Consider the following 23,376-nt stretch of genomic DNA (forward strand, 5'->3'; position numbering starts at 1 on the left):
TACAGGAATCCTGTTAACACCCCAGTCAGATCACAGCTTCCCTCAGTTCCAAGCCCTTGGCTGGTTCCACCTCATTCAGAGTAAAAGTCAGTCTTCACAATGGCTACCTCTTTCTGAAATATATCAAGAACCGATACAACTCAACACCAGACAAAAAATCCAATTAAAAAATGGGCAGAGGATCTGAACAGACACCTCTCACAAGAGGACATACAAATGGTGAACAGATATATGAAAAGATGTTCAATTTCACTAGCTATTAGGGAAATGCAAATCAAAACTACAACCCTCACACCTGTTAGGATGGTAATTATCAACAAGACAGGTAAATAATACGTGTTGGAGAGGTTGCAGAGAAAAAAGGATTCCTCCTTAACTGCTGGTGGGAAAGTAAACTGGTATAGCCACTATGAAAAAACAGTCTGGCGATTCCTCAAAAAATTAAGAATAGAGTTATCATATGACCCAGCAATCCCTTTTCTGGATATCTACCCCCCAAACTCAAAAACATGAGTTCACTTGCAAGGATATGTACACTACTATATTCATTGCAGCATTATTCATGGTGGCTAAGACATAGAAACAGCCAAAGTGTCTTTCAATAGAGGGCTGGATAAAGAGGGTGTGATACGTATATATACATGCAATACTACTCAGCCATAAGAAAAGATGAAACACTGCCATTTGTGATAGGATGGATGGACCTTGAGAATATTATTCCAAGCAAAATAAATTAGAACAAGCTAAGAATCATATGATTTCATTCATATGTGGGATGTAAACTGAAACTCATAGACACAGACAACAGCATGGTGGTTACCAGAAGGAAGGGGGTGGGAGAATAGTGAAAGGTAAAGGGGGCCAAATACATGGTGACAAAAGGTGATTTGACTTTGGGTGGTGAGCACACACTGTAATATATAGATCTAGTATCATGTAAATGCACACTTGAAATCTATATGATCTTGTTAACCAATGTCACCCCAATAAATTTGATTAAAAAGTGATTACCTCTTCAATTTCAACTGCCACTTTCTCCGTGCTCCAGCCTCAGAGCCTTTGCACTACTGTTCCCTCTGTTGGGATACTCTATCCCTAGATATCCTCATGGCTCAGGCTCTCACTTTTTGGGGGTCTCAGCTCATAAATCACATCTTAAAGAGCCCTTCCTGACCACCCGGTTTAAAATTTCTTCCATATTATGCATGCTTCCCCTATCACTTTGGGGTCTCTACCTGACTCTTCCTATACCCTTCTCTGGCTCCTCTCTTCTCTATTCCTTCACTCCACTGTGTTTTTCTTCACAGTGCTAATCACCACCTGATATGTTTACTGTCCAACTAAACCCACAATGAATGTGAGTTCCCTAAGGAAAAAGATTTTGATGAACTTGTTCCATGTGGTATCCCCTGTGCCTCGAACAGGCATGACACAGGGTAGATATTCAGTAAATATTTGTTGAATAAATAAAGGAGTAAATTAGAGAGATAAGCTAAAACCAGAGGGTCTTGGACATGATGTAGGCATGTCAGATTTGTGGATGCTAAAACAAGGGAGGCTTGGTGATGTAGGAAAAAAGCTCTTTGGAGTCAGACAGACTTGGGTCGAATTCTGACAACTCCATTTTACCATAATCTTTTTTACATATGATTTTGTGTATGCACTTAACACTCTAGGCCTCAGTTACCTCATCTGTAAAATGGAAATAATATCCACCTCAGGTTATAGTGAGGATTAAATGAGATCATGAATGTGAAAGCACCCCATCTTTTATGGGGTTCATGATGGGTACTTAATAACTGCGCCTTAAGACTGATTTCAGGTGACTCCTCAGGTCCAGAGATGTCTGAGGGCAGTTTTTCTCCGAAGGTAGAACATGGGACTGCTGGTGGCAAAGGAGAATTTAGGTGGTCTGTAAATGTAGTCTGAACCATGCAGTTAGAAACTCTTTTCTCCATTTTTTTAAATCTTTCTGACTATGTTAAAAAAGGAGACTCAATTTCCATGCTAGCGTGCCTTGAATATCTCTCTCATACTTGCTAATTTCCCTTTTTTAACAAAGAGGATGCAGGAACTGCAGCCATGTATAATGTAATACCATTGTATTACCATTGTAATACCATTTGTTTCTCACTATGTTTTCGGGGTATTTTCTATTTATGGGCAAGTGATTCTGGCTTTCCACTTTCAGCAGCAATATAAAATATTCTTAAAATATATTAAGAAAGTAGGCTAGCTTAAAGAAAAATATTAGTAATAGAGGAAGGAGAGGGCAGCTACATGCCATTGTGGAGGTGTCTTGTGAGGGAAGTGTGGGAAGGAGTCTTAGCAGGCGCTCTGCCTGCTGCCTACAGTCCTGTCCTGGGGAAATGGGAGTAGGTCTAGGGTCTCCATCACCAATTCTAGAGGCCCCAGATATACTTTTCCCTCCTCTTCCCTCCCTGCAACAAGGTGCGGGGCAAAACTAAAACTGATTCTATCCAAGGAAGAATGAGAACTTTGAAAAGCAGGGGGAGGTCTAAGACATGGAGGTGACAGAAAATACTGGAGATCAGGGGTTAGACATGAAGGCAGGCTGGGCTTGGGCTTTGGCCCCACCGCACATTCACATGTGCTCTCTGAACCTCAAGTTCTCTGTCTCTAAACAGGGTAATAATAAGACTGATCTCCAGGGCTGAGAGAGCTTTAAAGTGCTTAAACTCCTGTGCTGGACACATAGAAAGCCTTTTACAGACTGGAGCTGCAATTTATTATTATTATTATTATTATTATTATTATTACCACCACCATCACCATTTATTATCATCATTAGAGTCAGAAATGGAATAACAGGGAGGTAGGAGCAGCTGAGGACAGACAGGGATTGTGTTTACATGGTAAGAGGTATTGAATGTTACAAGTTGGGGTGTGGGTGTTGGGGCGGGGAGAGAGACTGACTGGGACACATTGAGAAAGGCAGATGGAAACTGGCCCCTCCTAACTGAGTGATGTATCACAGTGATACAAAACAGTGGCAAGTGGGAGGGCCTGGGACTCCTGGGAGTATAGAGACAGCCATGCTTGCTAAGCAGGGATGAGACCTGGGGAGGATGCCTGAGTTCTACATCCTGAGCTGAGACCCAGGAGAGTATTATGCTGCTGACCTAGGGCTCCTGCCCTTGAGCTAACTCCTCTTCCCTTGCCAGTGCCCTCCTGGCCCCTGGGGGAGGCTGGGGGTTGGGTGGGGTGAGCTGGTACCATCCCAACCCTCCCAGAAGGCCATGAACTCACAAACATGTCCCCTCCATTATGGATAAACAGGATGGCTGCCTGGGTCAGCCACTCCCTCCCTAGGTCTTTCCCTCCTACTCATTCCCTGGGGGTGGCTGGCCCGCCCAGCTCCACTGCTCCACACCCAGCTTTCTCAGCTAAGAGCCACCAGGATGCTAACTAAGACACCCTGATGACCACTCTCAGAGGCGTGACTACTTCCTTCCCAGATGCTTGGGGTCCCTACTGAGAACTGAGACCAATCTCACAGCTCCCAGGCTCTCTGTGGACTAGAAGGTATGGAAGAGGGTGAGGGCCTCTTCCACACCTTTAGGAGAGAGCATGGGAGAGGAGAGAAATGGGAGAGGCAAAGGCCAACTGAAACTGAGAGAAAGGCCAAGAAAGGGCCCCTGACCTAGGCTGGCTTACACCTAGGGTGGGCCCTGTTCTACTTGGTTCCTTATCCTTGCCCCATGGCAGGGCCCAGCCTGTGACTCCCCTCCACCTGCTGCCTGTAGGAGACACCAACAGCCTATCTCTTCAGATGCCCCCATCCCCACCCTGTGCCCCAAATTCCTGGGATTGGGAAATTGGAACACTTTTGCACCCATCTCATTCCATTTCTCCCTCCCTCCCTGATGCACAAGCTCCCTCTCTGTTTCAACACAGACTCTTGAGACTCACAATTACAGCTCATTACCTTATCGGTGGCTGGCCCTGAGTCAGTGCGGGGAGGGACTCTGGGCTGCCCAGCCCTGTCACCTTCTCCCAAGCTATGTTATAAGGAGTAGTGGCAGGGTGGAGGACTCTGGGAAGGCAGGGGAGTTGGGGAACGGTGAGAGAAGGCTGCAGACCTAGAGGGAGGGAAAACAAGAAGTCAAAAGGAAGAAGAAAACGGAGGAGGGCACACATACTCAGAGGAAGAAAAAGGGCCAACAGAAAGAAACTTGGGTGGGAAGTGAGGCAGAGATGAAGTTACAGGGGTCCCTGGCTTGCCTCCTGCTGGCCTTGTATCTGGGCAGTGGGGAGGCTGGCCCACTGCTAAGTGGAGGGGCAAGTGCTGAAACAGGTATTGGGGAGGCCATTGGCCAAGGGGTTGGAGAGGCAGCCAGCTCTGGAATTAGGGAGGCCATGGGCCCAGGGATGGGCGATGCCTTCGGCCACAGGGTCGGTGAGGCCATCCGCCAGGGTGTTGAAGCAGCAGCCCATGCTTTTGGAGACACTGGGAGTGAGGCTGGCAGACAGACTGAGAATATTATTCGACATGGAATAGATGCTGCCCACAGCTCCTGGCAAGGGATGCCCAGCAACAATGGTGCTTGGGTGAGTGGCTGAAAGGAAGCTGGGTGTGGAAATGGGAGGCTATGTGCACCTAGGCTGAGAATCTTGGGGATCAGTTGAAAGGAGGAAGGAGTCTCTTATTTGTGGCTGTCTGGGGCAGTTTTCTTCCATATTATGCATGCTTCCTCTACCACTTTGGGGTCTCTACCTGCCTCTCCCTGTACCCTTCTCTGGCTCCTCTCTTAGTTTCTCTGCCTGGCTCTCACCCCACTCCCATCACAGAGTGAGAAAGTCACATACACTAAGCGCACGCATGTTGTCCTTGCAGGGAACCAATGGCCAGCCTCCATCCAGAGGCCATGGCATCTTTGGTTCTCAGGGTGGCCTGGGATCCCACAGCCAGGGCAATCCTGAAGGTCCAGGGACTCCCTGGGGCCATGGACACTCTGGAAGCTCAGATGGCAACTTTGGAACCAACTCTCAGGGAAGCTCCTGGGGCCAGGGAGGCAACGGAGGGCCATACGACTTGGGGACCAATGCTCAGGTAAAGTAAGCACCCCAGCCCCGATCCTGCAGCCTTCCTCCCTCAAGCCCACACTCTCCACCCCTCCCTCAATCTTTGGACCCCACACTCAGTCTCACCCTCCCTGCAGGGAGCTGTGGCTCAACCCGGTTATGATTCAGTGAGGGGAAACAGCAACCCAAATACGGAGGTAAGAAGAAGAGTCTGGGGAAGAAGAGGGTGTCTGGGTGTGTGTGACAGAAAGTGGGAGAGACAAAGAGGAAAGAAAGATGGGGAAGGCAGAGCTTGAGGTAAGAGGCAAGACTGGCCAGGGAAGAGATGGACGTGAGCAAGAGACAAGGCAGAGAGGAATATAAATCAGACGGGGATGGGGGAGATACGCGTGAGGAAAGAAAGTAAAGCTGTAAGAAGGAGAGCCTGGCCTGTGGCAACAGCTCTAACTGAAATCTTAAAACTCACCTGCCCCATTTCCTCTGCAGTGCACCAACGCCCCGCCCTCTGGTTCAGATGCAAGCTCTAGCAACTCTTGGGTAAGAGGATGGGCAACCCGAGGCATTTGGCACAGGGAGAAAACAGAAACTCTGCGCCCCTCAGACTGGGCGGGGATTATGCCGAGCAGGAGCGCAAGGGGAGGGAGGAAAGCGGTGCTGGCGTTCTCATTCTTAGTCCTCGCTCTGGTCTGTTTCTGCCCCTCAGGGGAGCAGCAGCAGTGGTAGCAGCAGTGGTAGCAGCAGCGGCAGCAGCGGCGGCGGCGGTGGCAGCGGTGGCGGCAGTGGTAGCAGCAGCGGTGGGGGCAGCGGTAGTGGCAGCGGCGGCGGCAGCAGCGGCGGCAGCGGTGGAGGCAGCGGTGGTGGCAACGGCGGCAGCGGCGGCGGCCGTGGTAATAGCAGCGGTGGTGGCAACAGCGGCAGCGGCGGCGGCAGCAGCGGCGGCAGTGGTAATAGCAACGGTGGTGACAACGGCGGCGGCGGTGGCCGCGGCGGCAGCAGCAGTTCTGGGGGCAACTGGGTGAGTTCTGCTCCTTTTTTGAAGGCATAGATGGGGCTGAGGCTCCTGGTGGTCCCTGCTGAGAAGATGCACTCCAAGGTCTTCCTGAAAGCTGCCAACCTGGGCGTGGGTGGCGCGGGTAACATCACTGGCAGTTGTCATCCTGTGGCTCCTTCAGCTTCTATTCCCCACCTACCCAGCCCCACCAAGCAGGGTTCCTTAGATATGCACTCTACTCTTTCCAGAAGAGGTATCTTCCCTCCTTTCCCTCACTCTGTCCCTTATCTCTGCTCCATCATGGTGGAGACTATTTCCTGCACCGTATTCCTGAAGTCGGGGCACCTTGGCAACTCTGACTACAGCTGGGGGTGACAAATGGAAGAACAGAAGTGGGCACAGAAACATATGATACTTGTTAGGGAAGTTCCCCGAAGAACGGGGACAGGCCCACACTGGTGGAAACTTAAGGACATTTACAGAGCTATGGTGTAGATGAACTAATAAATACAGAATGCACACATGAAGCCTTGCCACCACAGACAAAAGGGCCAGGAGGGGGCCACAACCTGGCAGCCAAATTAGGCGGCAGGTCCAAGAGGGGCCCTGCAGAGAGAGCATTGCTGGCTTTCTTAGGGGTCTGAGAAGGGTGTCATGCAAGAGGAGGGAAACTACTAGAACAAGCCAGGTAACATAAGCTGCTTTAATATACTGCTCCTTGTGCTACCTGCTTTTACTCCATCTAAGAGTGACCCTTTTCAGGGTCACCCTTCGAAAATTCTAGGAAGTTAGATGAGGCTCTCTTCTAGTGGCCCTCCCCCTTCCTAGGTCCAGGAGAGGGTGAGAAGAGAGGAAAGACAGGGGCAAGGCAGAATAGGCCCCAGCCTGCCCTCTGGTCTCAGTGTCACGGCTTCTGTGCAGTTAGGCTCCAGGGACCTTTTCACCCTTGGCATGTGGTGAGAAGTGGGGAGCTCAGAGTTGGCAAATTATTCCCCATTTCCATGTATACTTGGCCACACCTGGCCTTCTCTGTGCTCCCAAAAACTTCCCTCAGTGAACAACTGGCTGAAGATGGGAAGGAATGGAGGTTGGGAAGAGGGGGGTTAAACACACACACACACGCAAGCACACACAAAGTGGCTGGATCTCTTCGGTTCCTTTCAAGTGGTTCTAAGACACAAGCTGGGCTCTTGTTTTCTCTTATAGGAACACGATACGAGCTCTTCCTCAGGTAGCAGCGGAGGAAGTGGAAATAAACCTGGCGTGAGTGTCTAGTGTTCACACCTGCACAGATCCTCCTCAGACCGTGGGAAGGAAAATAAGGGGCCCCTCAAATGATGGGACAGTGACAGCTGGGACTGAGAATGGGGGGTGGACTGCTGCTGAGGCAGGGCTGATGTGGGTTAGCCTTGGGGTTAAACAGCTGCAGTTTGAAGGCCAGAATTGGTGTCTGGGTAGGGACTGAGAGTAAGTCTTCTCCTTCTCCCTCCCACAGTGTGACAACCCAGGGAATGAAGTCCGAGTATCTGGAGGATCTGGGGGTCAGGTGAGAGTCAAACTTGTGGTTACTATAGTTCACAGGTGGCAAACGCAAGGCCCTCAGGTTGAATCCGGCCCTCTACCTTGTTTTATCCGGCCCAGCACCTAGTTTCTACCCCAAGGCAGCACCAAGCTCCTTGCCCTAGTTAAGGAGCAGTCACATTATACAGTCCTAAAATTACATTTGGCCCTTTGAAGGCAACCGCAAGGATGATGTGGCCCCCGGTGAAAATGAGTTTGACACCCCTGCTATAATAGTTCATCACGGCAGCTTCCCACTCCTCCTAACTCAACTCTGCTCAGCCCCACTCCTAACACTAACCTCCATCCCAGCCCCAATTTACAATTTAGGGGGAGAAATCAAGCTCATAAAATTACTAACAATCTCCAACGTAATAATTAATTGCAAATTCTATGGGAACATCCCACTTTATAACACAGATGGGGCTGTGAAAACATTGTATAAAAACCAGTCCTTTCAGAAACACAATCGTTTCAAATGACCTATACCTGGCCTGTAAACAGAACTTAGTGACCCCTTTGACATAATTTTGAATTCACACATTCCTCTCCTGGTTATGCTGGAAATTTGGCCTTTCTGTCAGTACCTGTAACACTGACAGAGGAAATGTTACAGTAATGTCCACACGAATCACCTAGAGGTCTTACGCAAATGGGGCTTCTGGTTCAGCAGCTCTGGGGTGGGGCTGAGATTCTGGTTTCTAACAAGGTGTGGGTGAGGCTGCTGCTGCTGCTGCTCTGTGCCTTGGTGTGAGAGTCACCTGCAGGGAGAGGACCACGACCCTATGCTGCTATGTCCACGAGGCTCTCTGAAGAGCTCCTAAAATATTGTGGATACTCACCTTTTATGGGTAGATAGGTTTTAAGAAACCTCCCAGTTTGTAACTCTATTTTTAGTTTTTTTTTCATACCAAAATCTCTTTTTCTATGGTTTCTACTCTTGATAATAAAAGTCTTTGTTTTCTTCTAGCACTACCAATACTTCTGTAATTTCATTGTTAAATTTAACTCTTTAATCCATCTGGGCTTTACTTTGCTGCGTACTATCTAGTCCCACTCCTCAATCCAACTAGGCAGACCCTACACTTCAGATCAGATCTGTATGCTCCCTCATGAGGGGAAAACAGATAAAAACAGAAGGGAGGAAACTGGTAAGTTATAAATAAGTTTTGCCCCAAATAACTTAACTGGTATTGCAGCCCCGTGTATTGAATCATTTCTACTACTGATTTAAAATATCACTTGTAAATGCCTTAATATTCAAGGAGAGCTTCTGGGAGCTCAGAGCATCTGGGAGTTCTATTTTGTTAAATCGATTCATCTGCTCTGGGACAGGAACCACACTGCTTCACTTATGGTACTCTGCAGTGTCTCATATCTGCCAGTAGAAGTCCTCCCTTGCTGCTTATCTTTTCCAGTCTTCTCTTACTTATTCTTAGTCATTTATTCTTCCAAATAAATTTCAAGATGATTTTGACAAGTTACAAAAGAAAAATTCTATTAGGACTTTAAGAGGAATTGTATTAAATTATACATAAATTTGCAGGGATGGACCAAGGATCTAAAACAATGATCTGTGTTTCACTGTCTTGTCCTCAGGGTTTCAGAGGACAGGAGGTTCCAGAGGATCTGGCAACATCAGGGTAAGGGACAACATGTCTTGAGTAGGGACTATGGCAGCAGTAAGTGGGGGTGGAGGTCAACTCTCCAGCAGAAACACTAACAAAGCAGATAGTCCCACATCCTGGCCTGGTCCAGATTTTAGCTCTGGGAACAAAGAGGTGATGACAGGCTGGGATCCACCCCAAACAGTGAAGGTGGGACTCTAGAGGAGCTGACCTCTATGTAGAAGGAGACTAGGCAATCTACTTCTGTACTACCTCTGCTGCCCCTGACTCTCCAGCTAGCATCACCTTTCTGACCAATGCAAAACATCAGCCCAGACTGGTCCTGCAGCTTGAATCAGTTCAGTACAACAGCCTGGCTGGTTCCTGCTTCAATACCAGGGGAAATTCTTGGTGGCAAAGGCCTTTCCTATTGAATTTTGGGCAGCTTGTAGACATGAATAGAAACAGAGGTGGTTGTGGTACTAATCAGCATTATAAGTGAGCAATAACCTGATACACAAGGGGATGGAACAAAATTTGCCAGGGAAAACAGAGCTATCCAGAGAGAAGGGCCTCTCTCAGGGTCTTGGGAAGTCCCTAGTCATGTTCCTACTTCAGTCCCCTAGTCATGTTCCCTCTTCAGACATAGGTGAAGGATACAGGAATCCTTCACCTACGTCTCACCCCACATCCTGCCAGCTTCCCACCAACTCTTCTTCATTTTCTCTCTCCTCAGGAGACAAGCAAGGAGGGTAGTCGCCTCCTTGGGGCTTCCAAGGCAATTATCAGGTGAGTAGGAATGGCCTTTAGGGAAGGAATGGTAGGACTATGGGGTCAGAATGCAAAGGGCCTAGAAAAAGAAATAGAAATACCAGTTTCTTCTTGCCAGCTGCTCTGAATCTGTCTTGGTTGATTACCAGGAGACCACACAGGGGCCTGGGAGCCCCATGATCCTCCTTGACTCATCCATTCTCTCCCTCCTTCCAATTGCAGTCACAGTTGTATTACCTCTATGAGGGAAAAAGCTGACAAAAATAGCAGAAGAATGGCCAAGGGGATATTTTCAAAAAACATACTTAAGAAGGCAGTGTTGATAAGTAGAAAGGAAATGAACTTTGAGTTAAAAATGGGAGTTCAAACGCCAGCTGGGTCCCTTGCCATCTGTGCATCTTAGGCATGTCAGTGGACCTCTGTGAGCCTGGCCTTCCTCTTGGGTAAAATAGGGCCAGTGAAGCCTAACTTCCTCACTGACTCCCCCCCCCCCCTGCCCCACCAGTTACTGCAGAGTTTTCTACATCATAATCCCACCAAGGGGGCTCAGAGTCCAGACACTGAAGTCCGACATAGAGAGAGATCCTGAGGCAAGCTGCTGGACAGCTCTTAGTTTCAGTTTCCTCATTTGAAAAATAGACATATTCCACAAAAGATCATAGCAAGCTAAGGCACAGGGCTTGGCCAGTAGTGGGACTATACACTGGGGAGTAGGTAGACTTATTCTAGGAAGCAAGTGATGAGTCATTCCAGGAAGACTTTTTGGAGGTACGATTCTTAGGTGCTTGGTAAAGAAGAGAGGTGGCTTTACAGAGGGTACATGGCGCTGGAGCAAAGGCAAAGATGAGTGAGCCAGGAGTAAGCTGATGGATGGTATGCATGACAAAGTGTATAAGCCTTGAATATAAGTGTCCTTTTTCCCCATCCAGGGACAAGGGTCCAGTGGGGGAGGTGAAGCTGTCAGTGGAATCAATAACTTGGTGAGTGGTGCATCACCCCACCTGGGACTGGGACTCTCAAGACACCCATAGCTCCTACCCCTGCTTCATGCTCACAGAATGGGTTCTTGCTCTCATTTCTGTTTATTGTTGGTTCCTTAGAACTCTCAGACATCTCCTGGGCTCTTTGACTTCGACACTTTCTGGAAGGTGAGTTCAGCAACACTGCTCTGCTTATTCTTTCTTGGAAAACCAGAAACCCTGTCCCTGTTCCTACAGGATGAAGTCCTCTTTCTATAACTTTCAGGGGTGACTCTTGACCTCTCTCATCTTGAGGCTCTGTGCCAATTACATTATTAGCCAATTTAGCCAGTCTCATTTTTTTTTTCCTGCAGAACTTTAAATCCAAGCTGGGTTTCATTAACTGGGATGCAATAAACCAGGTAAGGGCTGGAAGGCCATGCCATTCGATCTTTGTGGGAGAATATAGAGAAGAAAGCTAAACCTCTGCTTGGTGAACTAAGGAAATAATGATGATGGCAATGAAGAGCATTTTGACAAGTGCTTTAAAAAATACAAACACGAGGAAGTAAAACAGAGATCTAAAAGAAAGGGAGAGTTTGCAAACAGTTGTGAGTGTGGGGATGAGAAATGAATGAGCCTCTTTCACATCTTAATGTGCAGACCCAAACAGGTCTGAACCATGGTTTCTCCTTTGAGACCTGAAGGTTAATGGGAGAACAAGTAGGTGTAATCCTCAAGAAACCAGAGAAGCAGCAGAGGCCAGAGTCAGGGGTAGACTGAATAGTCAGGTGGAGCTAAAAGGCCACATGAGGACTGACACAGAGAGGAAGAAAGAAGAAGCGAGTATCTGCTGAGTGCCTGATGGGTGCCCTGTACATACATAATCTTAGGGGACACTTGGAGGCTAGGATCCCTTTCTTCTTCCTCCCTGCCCACCCCTTTCTCTTGTAGGGGAGCCTGTGGCCAGGGTGACGTAACACCAGAATAGTAGAGGGAGTGGACTAAAAGGAGAGAGAGGATGAGGACAGACAATCCAAGCAAATACCAAAGGTGGAAGCTGTGATTGGCAGGCCAATGAAATGTTTTGTTTGATCCATTAAAAAAATATCTGAATTAGTTGCCAAAGTTTAAAAATTGATAGACCTCACAAACTGACTTGGATTTCTGACTGCTCTTGAAAATATTGGCAACACAGAGCCCCTTTCCATGGGCTACATAAACTGAAATGAGTAGCAGCTGCTTCTTGCAATGGGGCTTGCTCTCCAGCAGCCAAACTCCCCCTGCCCAGCACCTGACCGACCTCTGTGTGTGGCTGAGTTTCTAACTCTTAACTTAAAAGATTGGAGGCTAGGATCCTGCTTCCCAAAACTTGTGGGGAAAAGGAGGTAGTGGTAGGAGGGGCCAAAGGGGTAGCCCAAACTTCAGAGAGAGTGGAAAATAGGAGATAAAGATGTTTCCAGATGCAGCACAGTTCTTGTTTGCACAAACTAAGTGAACAAGACAGACTGTTTCTGTTTTAGAGAGACCAGTCTCTGGAGCAGCAAGACTCTTTACTATGAATCATGGGGAGGCCAGGCCCCTGAGCATGGGGGACTTGTGGTCTAATGGGAGAACCAGGGCACAAACAGACACTTCCCAGGGGGACCAGGACAGACAGCAGTGTTTTTGCACATCTGGATCTGGCGGGGGCAGAGGGTGAAGTAAAGTGCATGCTTACAAATAGGCAGGATTCATTTGGGGTGGCTTTCTGGAGGAGTAGATCTCAGAAGAAAGGCAGGACAGAGTTGGGCAGGGAAGAGAATGGTGAGCTCCATCTCCTTCATAGTCAGGGATGAGGGCCTAAAGACTTCCTCTGGAGGGAGGAGTGAAGACAGGGGGGCTATACATAACATTCCTGGCAAGGCATGGGGGTTTTCAAGCCCAAGCTGGAATGGATTTTACTGGATGATAACAGTGGGCAGAAAGGTCCCTGCAGATTTCTGAAGCAGGGGTCTAATCTAACCTTGATTTGGCCCATTACTCCCTGAAGTCCTATTCCTCAAGCTCCCTCTTAGAGCCTATTTTTTTTTTGCCTAGGACCAGAGGAGCTTTCCCATCCCTTGACCTCCAGACAAAGAGCTGCCAGATGGTTGGGAGTTTCCCACCTCTTATAAAAACAACACTATCTCTCCATTAATCTCAATCTTTGCCCTTGCAATAAATCTTAGCTGCCCCACACTCCTTGTCTCTGCTGTTTTCTTACATCTTCACTGTTATCCCAGGGGGGCTTGGAAAGGGGTGACTTCAGCCCCACATCTTTGGGAAATGGGCTGGAGGTGGCATGGCAGGTGAAAAGGCAGGAAGCTCTGAGTGCAGGTCTTCATCCTGAGGTTTTGCTGCAGTTACGTTCAGCCACAGGAGGGAGAAATGGGATAGAGAAGAACACTGTGTATGTACTATGGGTGGGAAAGTGGTTAATGACACAACAGATCTAGTTTCTCTCTTCTTCCGCTTGCAAAAATAGTTTTCTAGTCCTTAAAGATACCCAGCTTCCCCCCCTCCCCACACCCCCTCCAAATCTTTGCCAGAGTGCAATTCTGAAGAATGAAAAATGCTGGGAATGGGAGTAGGGGCTTAGGCAATCAGGGGGTCAGACTCCCTGCTAACCTGCTCCCCACTTTTCATCCACAGGGCCAACTCCCATCTCCCAGCACTCGAGCCCTCCTCTACTTCAGCCGACTTTGGGAGGTAGGACAATTATCATTTTTTTTAAAAAACTGGGATCCTGGTCATCCTGTTTCTCTCTCCACCTTCCTCAAGGCAGCCAACCCCCAGCTTGAGCCTACCTTTCACAAAATTCTCCCTCTTTTTATTTTTGAGATAGGTAATATCACCCAAATCTTATCACTAATACCACCAGGAATTCTAATACCCTTAATAAGCTTATCTTCATCTACCTTCAACCAAACCTGGGCTCCTAAACCCATTCCTGTATGTGGTCTTGAAACTTTCCCAGTGAGCTGCTGCATGCACCCTCTGAATTCTGTCTCCATGTGGCCCACTCATCTCTCCTTCTTCCTCCAGGATTTCAAACACAACACTCCTTTCTTGAACTGGAAAGCAATTATTGAGGTAAGGGTGGCAGACCTCTTGTTTCAGTGTCAGGAAGCTCATCCCTGGGGAGGTGGGGCTCTGGTTCTTGGCAATGGCTTGCACATTCTGTACCAGTTCCATATCCTCTCAGCCGAGGAAGGGTGCCTCCCTCCTTCCCACTTTCCTTTATGCAATGCTAAGTGGGAGTGGAGTGGGAGAGAGAAGCTGTGAGTCACCAAAGAAGGAGCAGGGCGGCAGATCCTCCCTGGAATAAAAGCCCAGGCTGAGGGTTGGGGCCCTGACAAGCACAGGAACATGAAACTGGCTACTGTCTCTACTTTGCTGCTGCTCCTGCTAGGCTTTGCTTGGCTTGGGGGGAGCCACAGCTGACTGGGTACTGCAGGGTGAGCAGGTAGTGGGGATCATGAGGTGAGGAAGGACCTCAGAGCTGGAAAGGGGGGCACTAGGAAGGAAAGCTGAAGAGAAGTAGCAGGTATAGGGGTAGGGGGTCAGGTCATTGTCAAGTGTAGGCAGATGCATAGGGTCTGAATATCTGGGTTCCGGGAAGGATGGGCAGGATCTCTGGGTTTTCCAGAAAGCCATGCCTCAATTCTTCATGATCAGTGGCCTTTGGGAATCAGATCCCTTAGCACTGAGGCAAGGGTTACCCACTCACTCATCCACATGGGCCAGGCATCTGAGACTGGACAGGTGGGGCCATGCAAAGAAGGAAGTCAAGGCCTTCCAGGTGAGTGTTGTCATGCACCAGTGTGGCTACATCACCTGATTCTTCAAGAAAAGTTAGAAATCTGATTTTTAATTGCTCACAACTAAATTAATGTAAAAAATGCAAACCTAGTAAAAAATGTCCAGAGGCATGTGGTCAACCAGTTTGTGACCTCAGTGTTAGGGCTAATAGTGGGGTTAACACTCGGTGTCAGGTGAGGAAAAAGTAGAGAGTTGTCAGAGTTAAGAAGAACATCCTAACCGTGAGTATATGAGAGATGGTGGTGATGGTGTTCCTAGTAGAGAAGTGATGATGGAGGAAACTTAACTTCTCTCCCACTGCTTAGAAATTTCCCCTTGCCTCAACTCAGGGAGGGGAGGTGGCAAGTGCATCTATGGTGTGTCTTAAGTACCTTCATCTGCTTCCTTGTAGTTCTTCCTTTTCTTTCTCTTTGACCCTGAGGTAATGTTATACACTTCACTTTGCCTCTGTGGGAACAGCATTTGTGAACAAGGATAACAAAGCTTGTGACAGAAGTGGGGTTTGGTGTTAGCAAAAGGTGGACTGGGGCCCAGGGGCCTGTGTGGACACCCCACATTTGTCATTCTAGCTTGGTCTCAGGCCAGGCTGCCAGTGTCCAGATGTCTGGATGGGGATGGTGTTGCTAAACCCAGATCTCGACCCTCACTTCCCAGCACTGAGTGTGGAAATCTGCCTGTATCTATCTGGGCCATCAGTTTCCTCTAGGCTCACTGTCTTCTTTGCAGGCAGCACTTATCATGGACCCCAGAGATGGGTGGGATGGGGTGGGTGGGATGCTGCTGCTCCGAATGGAGGGCAGAGCGTAGGCAGCAGGATGTTGGAGTCCCAAAAGTCTAACAAGGCCTGAAGGACCGCGGAGACACCCTAACTGTGGCTCCCTCTTCCTTACAGGGTGTCAATCCATCATCATCACTCCAGAAGAGGGCAGGCAGTGCTGGTCAGGTAAGCCTCTGTCCTCAGACTGACCTCGGAGGCCCTTGGTCCCTCTCAATCTTGTTCCTGGGTCTGGCCAATCTGAAATTCTCTTCCTTCACTCCTCTGCTCTGTAATTTTCTCAGCCTGGTGCAGGATGGCCAGAAGTACCAGCTGTAACTTCTAAGGTAAGCTATCTGCCATGCGACCACCTGATTTAGACCTCACTTCTTTCCCTGATCTCCTTCCCTTACCTCCCATGTAACGCTTGAGTTGGGAGAGGAAAGGAGGCAGAGCCATGTGGGCTAGGACCATAAAGAAGTGAGGGTGTGGGCTATGGGTGGCTGAAGAAGACTCTAGAAAACATATGACATGGGGTGTGGGGGGCAGGGGCAAGGGCTTTGAGAAATCTCTAGCCAGGGCAGGGAAGTGGGGTGTTTATTCCAGAGCAAAATGCCTTCATTCCTTCTGTGCTGTCCTGCCCCCACCCACCACCCACTGTCCTCTACTTTCTCCTGCAGAACTACAATTATAACCAGCAGGCATATCCTACTCCCTCTAGTGGGCAATACTCAGCCAAGATCCCTGCTAAGGTAAGACTTGCAACTGTCTTGTTTTCCCACTGGGGTCTCTGCATGGAGGGGAGGGGGGAAGCTTTTGCTACCAAGGTCCTCTATGTGTGTTAGCTAGAAGGTTGAAGGCTCTTCACACCCACACTCAGAAAAGGTTACAAGAAAGCAGTGGCTACATTATGGAGAAAACTGGGAACTACTATTCTCTGAAAGAGAAATATGCTCCTCAGAAAAATCACATGAAACATGGCAAAACAAATAGCTTTGCGATACTACCTTTGTAGTATCGGCTCTCTTCTTCTTTATCTGCTGTCCTTCTAGGGTTGCTGGGGGTAGAAGGGGAGGAGGGTAGGTGAGGCTAGCCTAGGAACTCTTGGTTGGTGAGAAATAAATGCCTCATTCCCCTAAGGAAATAAAAGGAAAGACATTTGAGAATTTTGTTGCATTCAGTTGCAAAGAAAGCAATCTTAATTTATAATAAATGTGCCAAACACTAATTGGGCTGGTGAAGCAAACAGGTGGTATTTCCCTCCACCTCTCAGAACAATAAAGCCCTGACCTCACAGAGAGGCCTTCCACTGAAGATCAGAAACTCTTTACTGACAGGTGATGAAGAGGCAGTCATACTACCTGTGGCTATCCACTTTGCCAATTATTGGTGGCCAATTTCCATCCACCTTGTAGGCAGAGGGGGACCTACCTATTTTTGTTCACTCCCCGTGGGCAGTGTGTGCTAAGGGACCACATTCATATCATCTTGGGTAAAATTATTTAGGATGATAAGTTCTGCTGTGAAAAAAATTCCATGGGCTGAATGTCCGTGGTCATTGAGGTAACCTGGTCTGAGTCTGCCCCTTCTACTGGGCCCTTCCTGAGCTCTACAGACATGGCAGAATTCAGAGAGATCACTGTAGTCTCCACATCACCTACTCCAATCTTCTCTTTACAGGGGGGAGTCATGGTTTCTTCCTCGGTAAGTACTGGGGCAAAGAAAATCCAGCTTGTGAGAAAAGGGGCCTGAGGCCAAAGGTTGTGCAGGGGACAGTGTGATGTCTACTCAGACATTCTCCCTGTCCTGCAGGCTTCCCGGGTGCAACCTGGCCTGCTGCAGTGGGTGAAGTTTTGGTAGGTGAGTGTTAGAGTAAGCCCTGCTCAGTTGCATCCAGGAGTTGAGGCATGGTCACCGAGGGGCAGGGCTGGGGTCATGGTATTTCCTTTGCTCTGGGTGGATGCTCTAAAGGTACTGAGGAGGGGAGCCCAGTGTGGAGAAAAATCATAAGATATGACCTACTCAGAAAGCACCTGCGTGCTGAGTGAAGGCCTGATAGAGTGGGACCATGCAGGGACAGGAGAAGGAGAAGAATGGCATGCTAGGTTAAGGAGAGGGACTGGATGGGAACTGTGCAGGGAAACTGCAGAGAGGTGAGCCTTTCAGGTGTAAAGTGTCAGAGGCAGGAAGAAGAAGTGAGTCCCCCCCGCAAAAAAGAAGTGAGTCGGGGGGGGAAGGGGTTAGAGAGGTAATAAATTAACTTGGTAGAAGGACACAGCCTGTTTTAGGGGATAGCACAGTGAGGGATGGCAGGTGAGACAGGTGAGGAGACACAACGGAACTGTGGGGATGCAGAAACTAGATGGGAAGCTACCTGTTTTCAAGTCACATTCTACCATTTGCTCTTTGCTTTTCTTCCAGAAAATTACCCCCAAACACGCCTGAGGCCCTGAAAAACTTCAGTCTTCAAGGAGCCTGACTGCGCCCCTCCCCCAGCCCTCCCTCTGTGCCAGGCTTGGTCTGGGTGTTGACATCTGCTCTTTTTAGGTTGGGGACCTGGTCTCTCTGTCCCTTGTTTCTTCCCACTCTGTGTGGTGTCTCCTTGACCACCAGCCTCTTCGAATAAACCAGCCGCTTTCTCTACCTACTCCATTTGTAACCTGAAGTCACTGACAGTCCTTCAGGAGAAGCTTCCCACTCTTGAATTTCTCTGTGGAAATAAAACATGGATCTCGTTGCTCTAAGATTTCTTTACTACTATACTGATGGCCTGGATCAAGGAGGTTGGAAGAGTGGTTTAGGGACCGATAATCTGCCTTCCTCCTGAGATTTATGTACAAAATGGTAGGCTGAGAGAGATAAGACCTGAGTAGTCCTGACAAGAAGTAGCTAGTGGATCTTACTAGGCTTCAGTTTCCCCATCTGTAAAAAATGATCTTTGCCCAACCTATATCTGCATACTGTGCATACTGCCCTTGAAGCAGCCACAGGTGTTTTGCTAGCCTAAAAAGCAATGAGGGGGCTATTCATATAGGAAAGTGGGAGTAAAGAGCCTGTTCAAAGGGAAGACACCTGTCCCAGAGGGCCAGGGAGGGGGCAGGAACAAGAGCAAGGGGTGGGTACAGAGTATGCCTTGGCCTCATAAATGCACTGAAGGGTGGATGAGGGGACAGTTGGGTTGACATGTTTAGAAAGATGGGGCAGTGGCTCCTATCCAGCTTCTTCTCACATGCAGCAGCCCGGTGTCTCCAGCATGCAGAGGGGCAGCAGAACATTTGTACTCCACCAATGTACCAATGAGACAGGCAGAGGTTCTGGGCACAGGCTGAGCCCAGGCTTATTATAAGCCCAGGAACCCCGAGGAGAGGACTGGAGAGTCTCCAGTTAGTCTCTGAGCCAAAATCCCATTTAAGATCATACTGTGTGTCCATATTAAGGAGCCCTCATCCCTCATCCCTGACATCCGTGCAGGGACACAGGAAGTAAAAGGAGGATATACGACAACCCTGCTAACACGAGCGACTCTCTGAGACTACAAGGTTTCTGAGGATATGACCTGTTTGCCTTGGTTACTATTCACAGGGTAGGGCAGGCCTCAAATATTGATAAATAAATGAAAGAAAAATGCCAAAAATGGACTTTGGGAAAGCAGCTCGATCAAATCCTTCTGGCTGGGAAAAAGGAGAGAACGACTCCTTCGCTCTACATCTTATTTTCACTTACCTCCCTGAAATTGTGGCTATTGCTTTGTACAGTCTTGGGTTTCAACTGTATAGGGACAGCCTTGCAGCACCCCCTTGTGGCCACAGAGGGGAGAACACAGCTGTCCCAGGGCCACCGGTCAATCCTTCAGGGTGACTGACAGCTAGCTTCCTGGAGTGTGGGTGAGATTTCAGAACTGGCTGGAACTCAGATCTCCTGGAGCCAGTCCCTGAGGGATTGAGGAAGAAGCTGGCATGCTCAACACGGCTCTGGACTCTTGGGGCTGAAAGCAGCCCTTTAAAGTACCACCGGAAGCAGGGTAAGGCCCTCTCGTGTAAAAGACTTCTTCCTGTTTGGACCTCTGAAGCAACTTCCCAATGTCCTTTCATTTCCCCCCCTCAAATCCATTCTCCCATGACAGCCAAGGAGGATCCCATGCTCAGAATCCTCTGCGAGGTTTTCATTAGCCCTAGAATGAAATTCCAACTCCTCACTATGGCTCAGGGTGATCTGGCTCTGACCTCCCTCTCCAATGTCATCCTGGACCTGCTGAGAGAGACCCTTGGTGATCACTGCTATTATCTGCTCCTGGAACCCAAAATCTTCAGCAGTCTGGAGCTTTAGGTCTAAATTCAAATGTCCTTCACCAATCCAGCTTACTTGAGGATACATACATAATCACAATCACATCACCCTATTTTAGCTGCTTCACAGATTTTTTCATTCTCTGAAATTATCTTGTTTCCTAATTTTTTGTTAAATTCTGATCTGTTTCTTCTACTAGAACATAAGCTCCACAGAACAAGTACTGTGTCCATCTTCAATTCCCAAGAGCCAAGTGGCTGTTCTATTCATGAATTAGAGAATGAAAGGAGAGAACAGAATTAAGTTGAATCAGTACAGGAAGTCTTTCTGAGAGAAGTTTAAGTAAAGGGTACACAGAGACAGAGGGTGGACAGCAAAGGAATAAACCAGACCGGCTGGGCAATGCGACTGCTTCCTTGGGTGTGATAATAACGTTGACAGGGGGTGGAGAGGATGGGACAGGATACTCTGAGCTATACCTCTCAATATCCCACATAACTCCATACTCCACATCCTGGCCCCCTTTCTCTCCAAGGCTTGTCACCTGGGTGTTCACCAAGGCCCTGATACCCCAGTGTGCATCACTTCAAATCCCCCATTCCTTCCCTGAACCCAGCAGGCCAGCTCCCAACTCCTAGGTTTGCCTGTAATGTAGCAATCAGGGCTGGGCCTTACCTTCTACCCACACTCAAGTTCTGACAGACCTGTGGTGGGGTAGGGGCAGGCCTGTGGAAAAACATGGGTTTATTGGTATGGTCAGAAAGGGAACTAAGAAATCAACGAGACTTGGAAATGGGTGGATGCAGAGCCAGCTCTGTGGCTCTACCTGACCATTAGCCCAATGTGATGTACCCAAAGAAATGCTAAATCCCAGGTTGATTCTCCTGCTAGCCATTACTCAAACTGCTGGGACTCTCTCCCAGTGAGAATCCTCCTACCTGCCTTCCCACTGGACACTGGACATTCAGGAAACACAAATTCACTGAGACAGTATAGATGGGGGAAGGGTGAAGAGTTTGGAGAGACACATTAATTAGCACTTACAGCATGTCATGCAAAACCAAAATTGTCCTTGAAATTCCATCAGGAACATACCAAATTAAAACAAGTTATAAGTCTAGTTTTTTCTCCAGCCAGTTTTTTCTCCAGCACAAGAACAGAATTTCTTCATTTGCACACATGAAGTAGCTGGCTTGTGTATAGAGGCATTATAAAAAAGTACCTATCTTTAAACATTAGAACTAGAACTAGGAATATCTTGAGGTACATACTTGGTGTAACAAGATGCTCATACTATATGAAGCACCTGGAAACTAAGGCAATTGCAGGTTCATTCTGGGGCATATGCTCATTGAGTGTCACTAATCTCTTAGCTCTCTCTTTTCATTTTGCCAGGGGTGTACAGTTTAATTCACTGGCACTGATATACATATGCTCAGAGCTGACACCTATGGCTGTGCAGGCTGCATATCACAAAGGACACCTGAGTAAGGAAGCTAATGGGGACTAAATGCAGCTTTCGTCTCGTATCTCTCAAGGCATGCGTCTAATTCACACAAGGTGTATATGGGCTGGCTGAAGCCCTTTGTAGGATACTACTCCACAGGATAGCAAAGAGGCAATATGAATGCAAGCTCTGGAATCCTGGGGTTTGAACAGTGACCTTGCCACACACTGTCTGTGTGAACTTGGGTAAATTACTTCACCTCTATGTGCTGTGGTCTCCCTATCTAAAGAATGTGAATAATTACAGTACCCACATCACAGAATCACTGGTATTTCAGTGGGATCGTACATTTAGAGCACTAAGCACAAGGCTTCCACATAGTAGAACACCAATAAATTGGCTAACATTATTATTAGCAGCATTAGTATTAGGTGGAGAGGAAAACAGGAAAGTCAGTTTATTGCTAAAGAACTCTAGAGCCAAATAGATGGTTCTATTTGGTTGGGCGGTGTTGGGATCATCTGTTGCTTTAGATGCCAAAGTGTTCCTGCATTACCATGTCTAATTACAGTTGATTTTACAACAGCAGTTCTCTTTTTGTCGACTCTTCATTCCTTTTGCTCCTGGAGTTGACTCTATGCTGATAGAATGGCGGTTAATAAGCTCTTTCAGTCACTGTTAACCAATTAGTAAGAATTCATTACACATAAAAACTTGTGTCCTCCAGAAAATGTTTTGGGAGGCACTCCACCCACTGCAGTCATTTTTTTCACTTATCCCCTCCAGTAGCACCAACTGTATGTGGCACCCATTGTCACAGGTCATCTGTGCTTAGTGAGTGTCCCTCAAGCATTGTCTCCTCAGGTAGCTCTGAAAAGGGGGAGATGTCATTACAAAAACAGAGAAGGCTTCCTAAGTCTAAAGAGATACAGGGTGTCAGGTACTGGGGTGTGGGTGCATCATTAGAATTGAACTTAAGTGCTTCTGGAGTTCATAAGGATTGTTCATGAATGACTGTAGCCCTCCCACTCTAGGCCTGCCATCTAGTGTGCATTGCATTAGGTTGGGTAAAGCAGCCCACTCTTAAATAAGGGCTTGTTTTGTCCTGGTAGCACTACTCCATGTTCCAGCACCTCCCTGTTACACCAGGAACCAGTTAGGCCACCTGAACCTCATTGTGGGGAAGGTTACTTGATTAGGATGTTTTGTCACTTTGAGGTGATACAACTTCCAAGCTGGGGGAGTGTGAAGGAGTGGGTGGGATTAGTCAATGAGATGAAATAGGCACTCGAATTTCAGGACGTAGATCCCATCTCCAGTTGGTTAGGTTTAAGACCTGGTTTGCATTTTTTTCTTTTATTCCTTGTCTTAGCTTGAAACAGTCATCTCTCTGAAGATCCAAGAGTAAAAGATGAGAAGTTGGATAATGGGAGGAGACCATCCCAAAGGAAGAAAGTGTACAACTTGGTGGAAGGATGCTTGAATTCTAACATATCCAGTCTCTAAAATGTTCATTTCACCTGTACTCTGTGCAAGGTGCAGTGCTTGGGGCATATAAAAGTGATTAAAATATACCATAGTTTCTGACCTGAAGGAACTTAATATCCTAAGAGGAAGATAAGAGAAAGACATAAGTTACCCTAGACACAATGCCAGAGAGATACAAATGAATCGATACAGCAATTCTGAGAAGGGCAAAATGTGTGGGGGCAAGGGGATGAGAGACACTGGAAGAAATCAGGGAACCTTCATCCAGGATGGCTGTTGGGTTCTGAGAATTGGAGATGAGAGAGGAGCATTTTAAGAATAAGGTACAGCATGTGCAAGTGCTTACAGGAAGAAAAAGAAGAGTATATTTAGTATGGAGTCCAGTTTGGCCAGAATGTGAGGAATGTGCAAAGGCAGTATAAGAAGAAAAAGTTAGAAAGGCAGATTGAGACTAGAGTGTGAAATGTCTTCAATGCCAGCCTAAGGAGTTTACACAGAACTGGGTAGGGTGGGAAAAAAGCCTGAATTATAAGAGAGGAATGAAGGATATAAGGAAAAGAGACAGACAAAAGGAGAGGTGCTTGGGTGCCACTGCCAATCCCTTGGAGAGACAGGTCCAACCT

The 23,376-nt window shown here is 47.8% G+C and overlaps 1 protein-coding gene across 1 annotated transcript; it reads left to right on the forward strand.

The window, feature by feature from the left end:
* The first annotated feature begins 3,989 nt into the window (after window positions 1-3,989).
* DMKN (dermokine) lies at window positions 3,990-18,275 on the forward strand. The gene is given in 20 exon segments (XM_036012373.1): window positions 3,990-4,572; window positions 4,859-5,074; window positions 5,184-5,243; window positions 5,533-5,583; window positions 5,750-6,061; window positions 7,244-7,300; window positions 7,533-7,583; window positions 9,941-9,971; window positions 9,974-9,993; window positions 10,905-10,955; window positions 11,076-11,123; window positions 11,309-11,356; window positions 13,608-13,664; window positions 14,001-14,048; window positions 15,670-15,720; window positions 15,837-15,878; window positions 16,212-16,283; window positions 17,212-17,235; window positions 17,344-17,391; window positions 17,953-18,275. Coding segments are annotated over 19 exon segments (1,641 nt in total). The 5' UTR covers window positions 3,990-4,218; the 3' UTR covers window positions 17,953-18,275.
* Window positions 18,276-23,376: the final 5,101 nt, after the last annotated feature.

The sequence above is a fragment of the Phyllostomus discolor genome, chromosome 12 (genome assembly GCF_004126475.2).
Source record: "Phyllostomus discolor isolate MPI-MPIP mPhyDis1 chromosome 12, mPhyDis1.pri.v3, whole genome shotgun sequence".
NCBI classification, from domain to species: Eukaryota; Metazoa; Chordata; class Mammalia; order Chiroptera; family Phyllostomidae; genus Phyllostomus; species Phyllostomus discolor.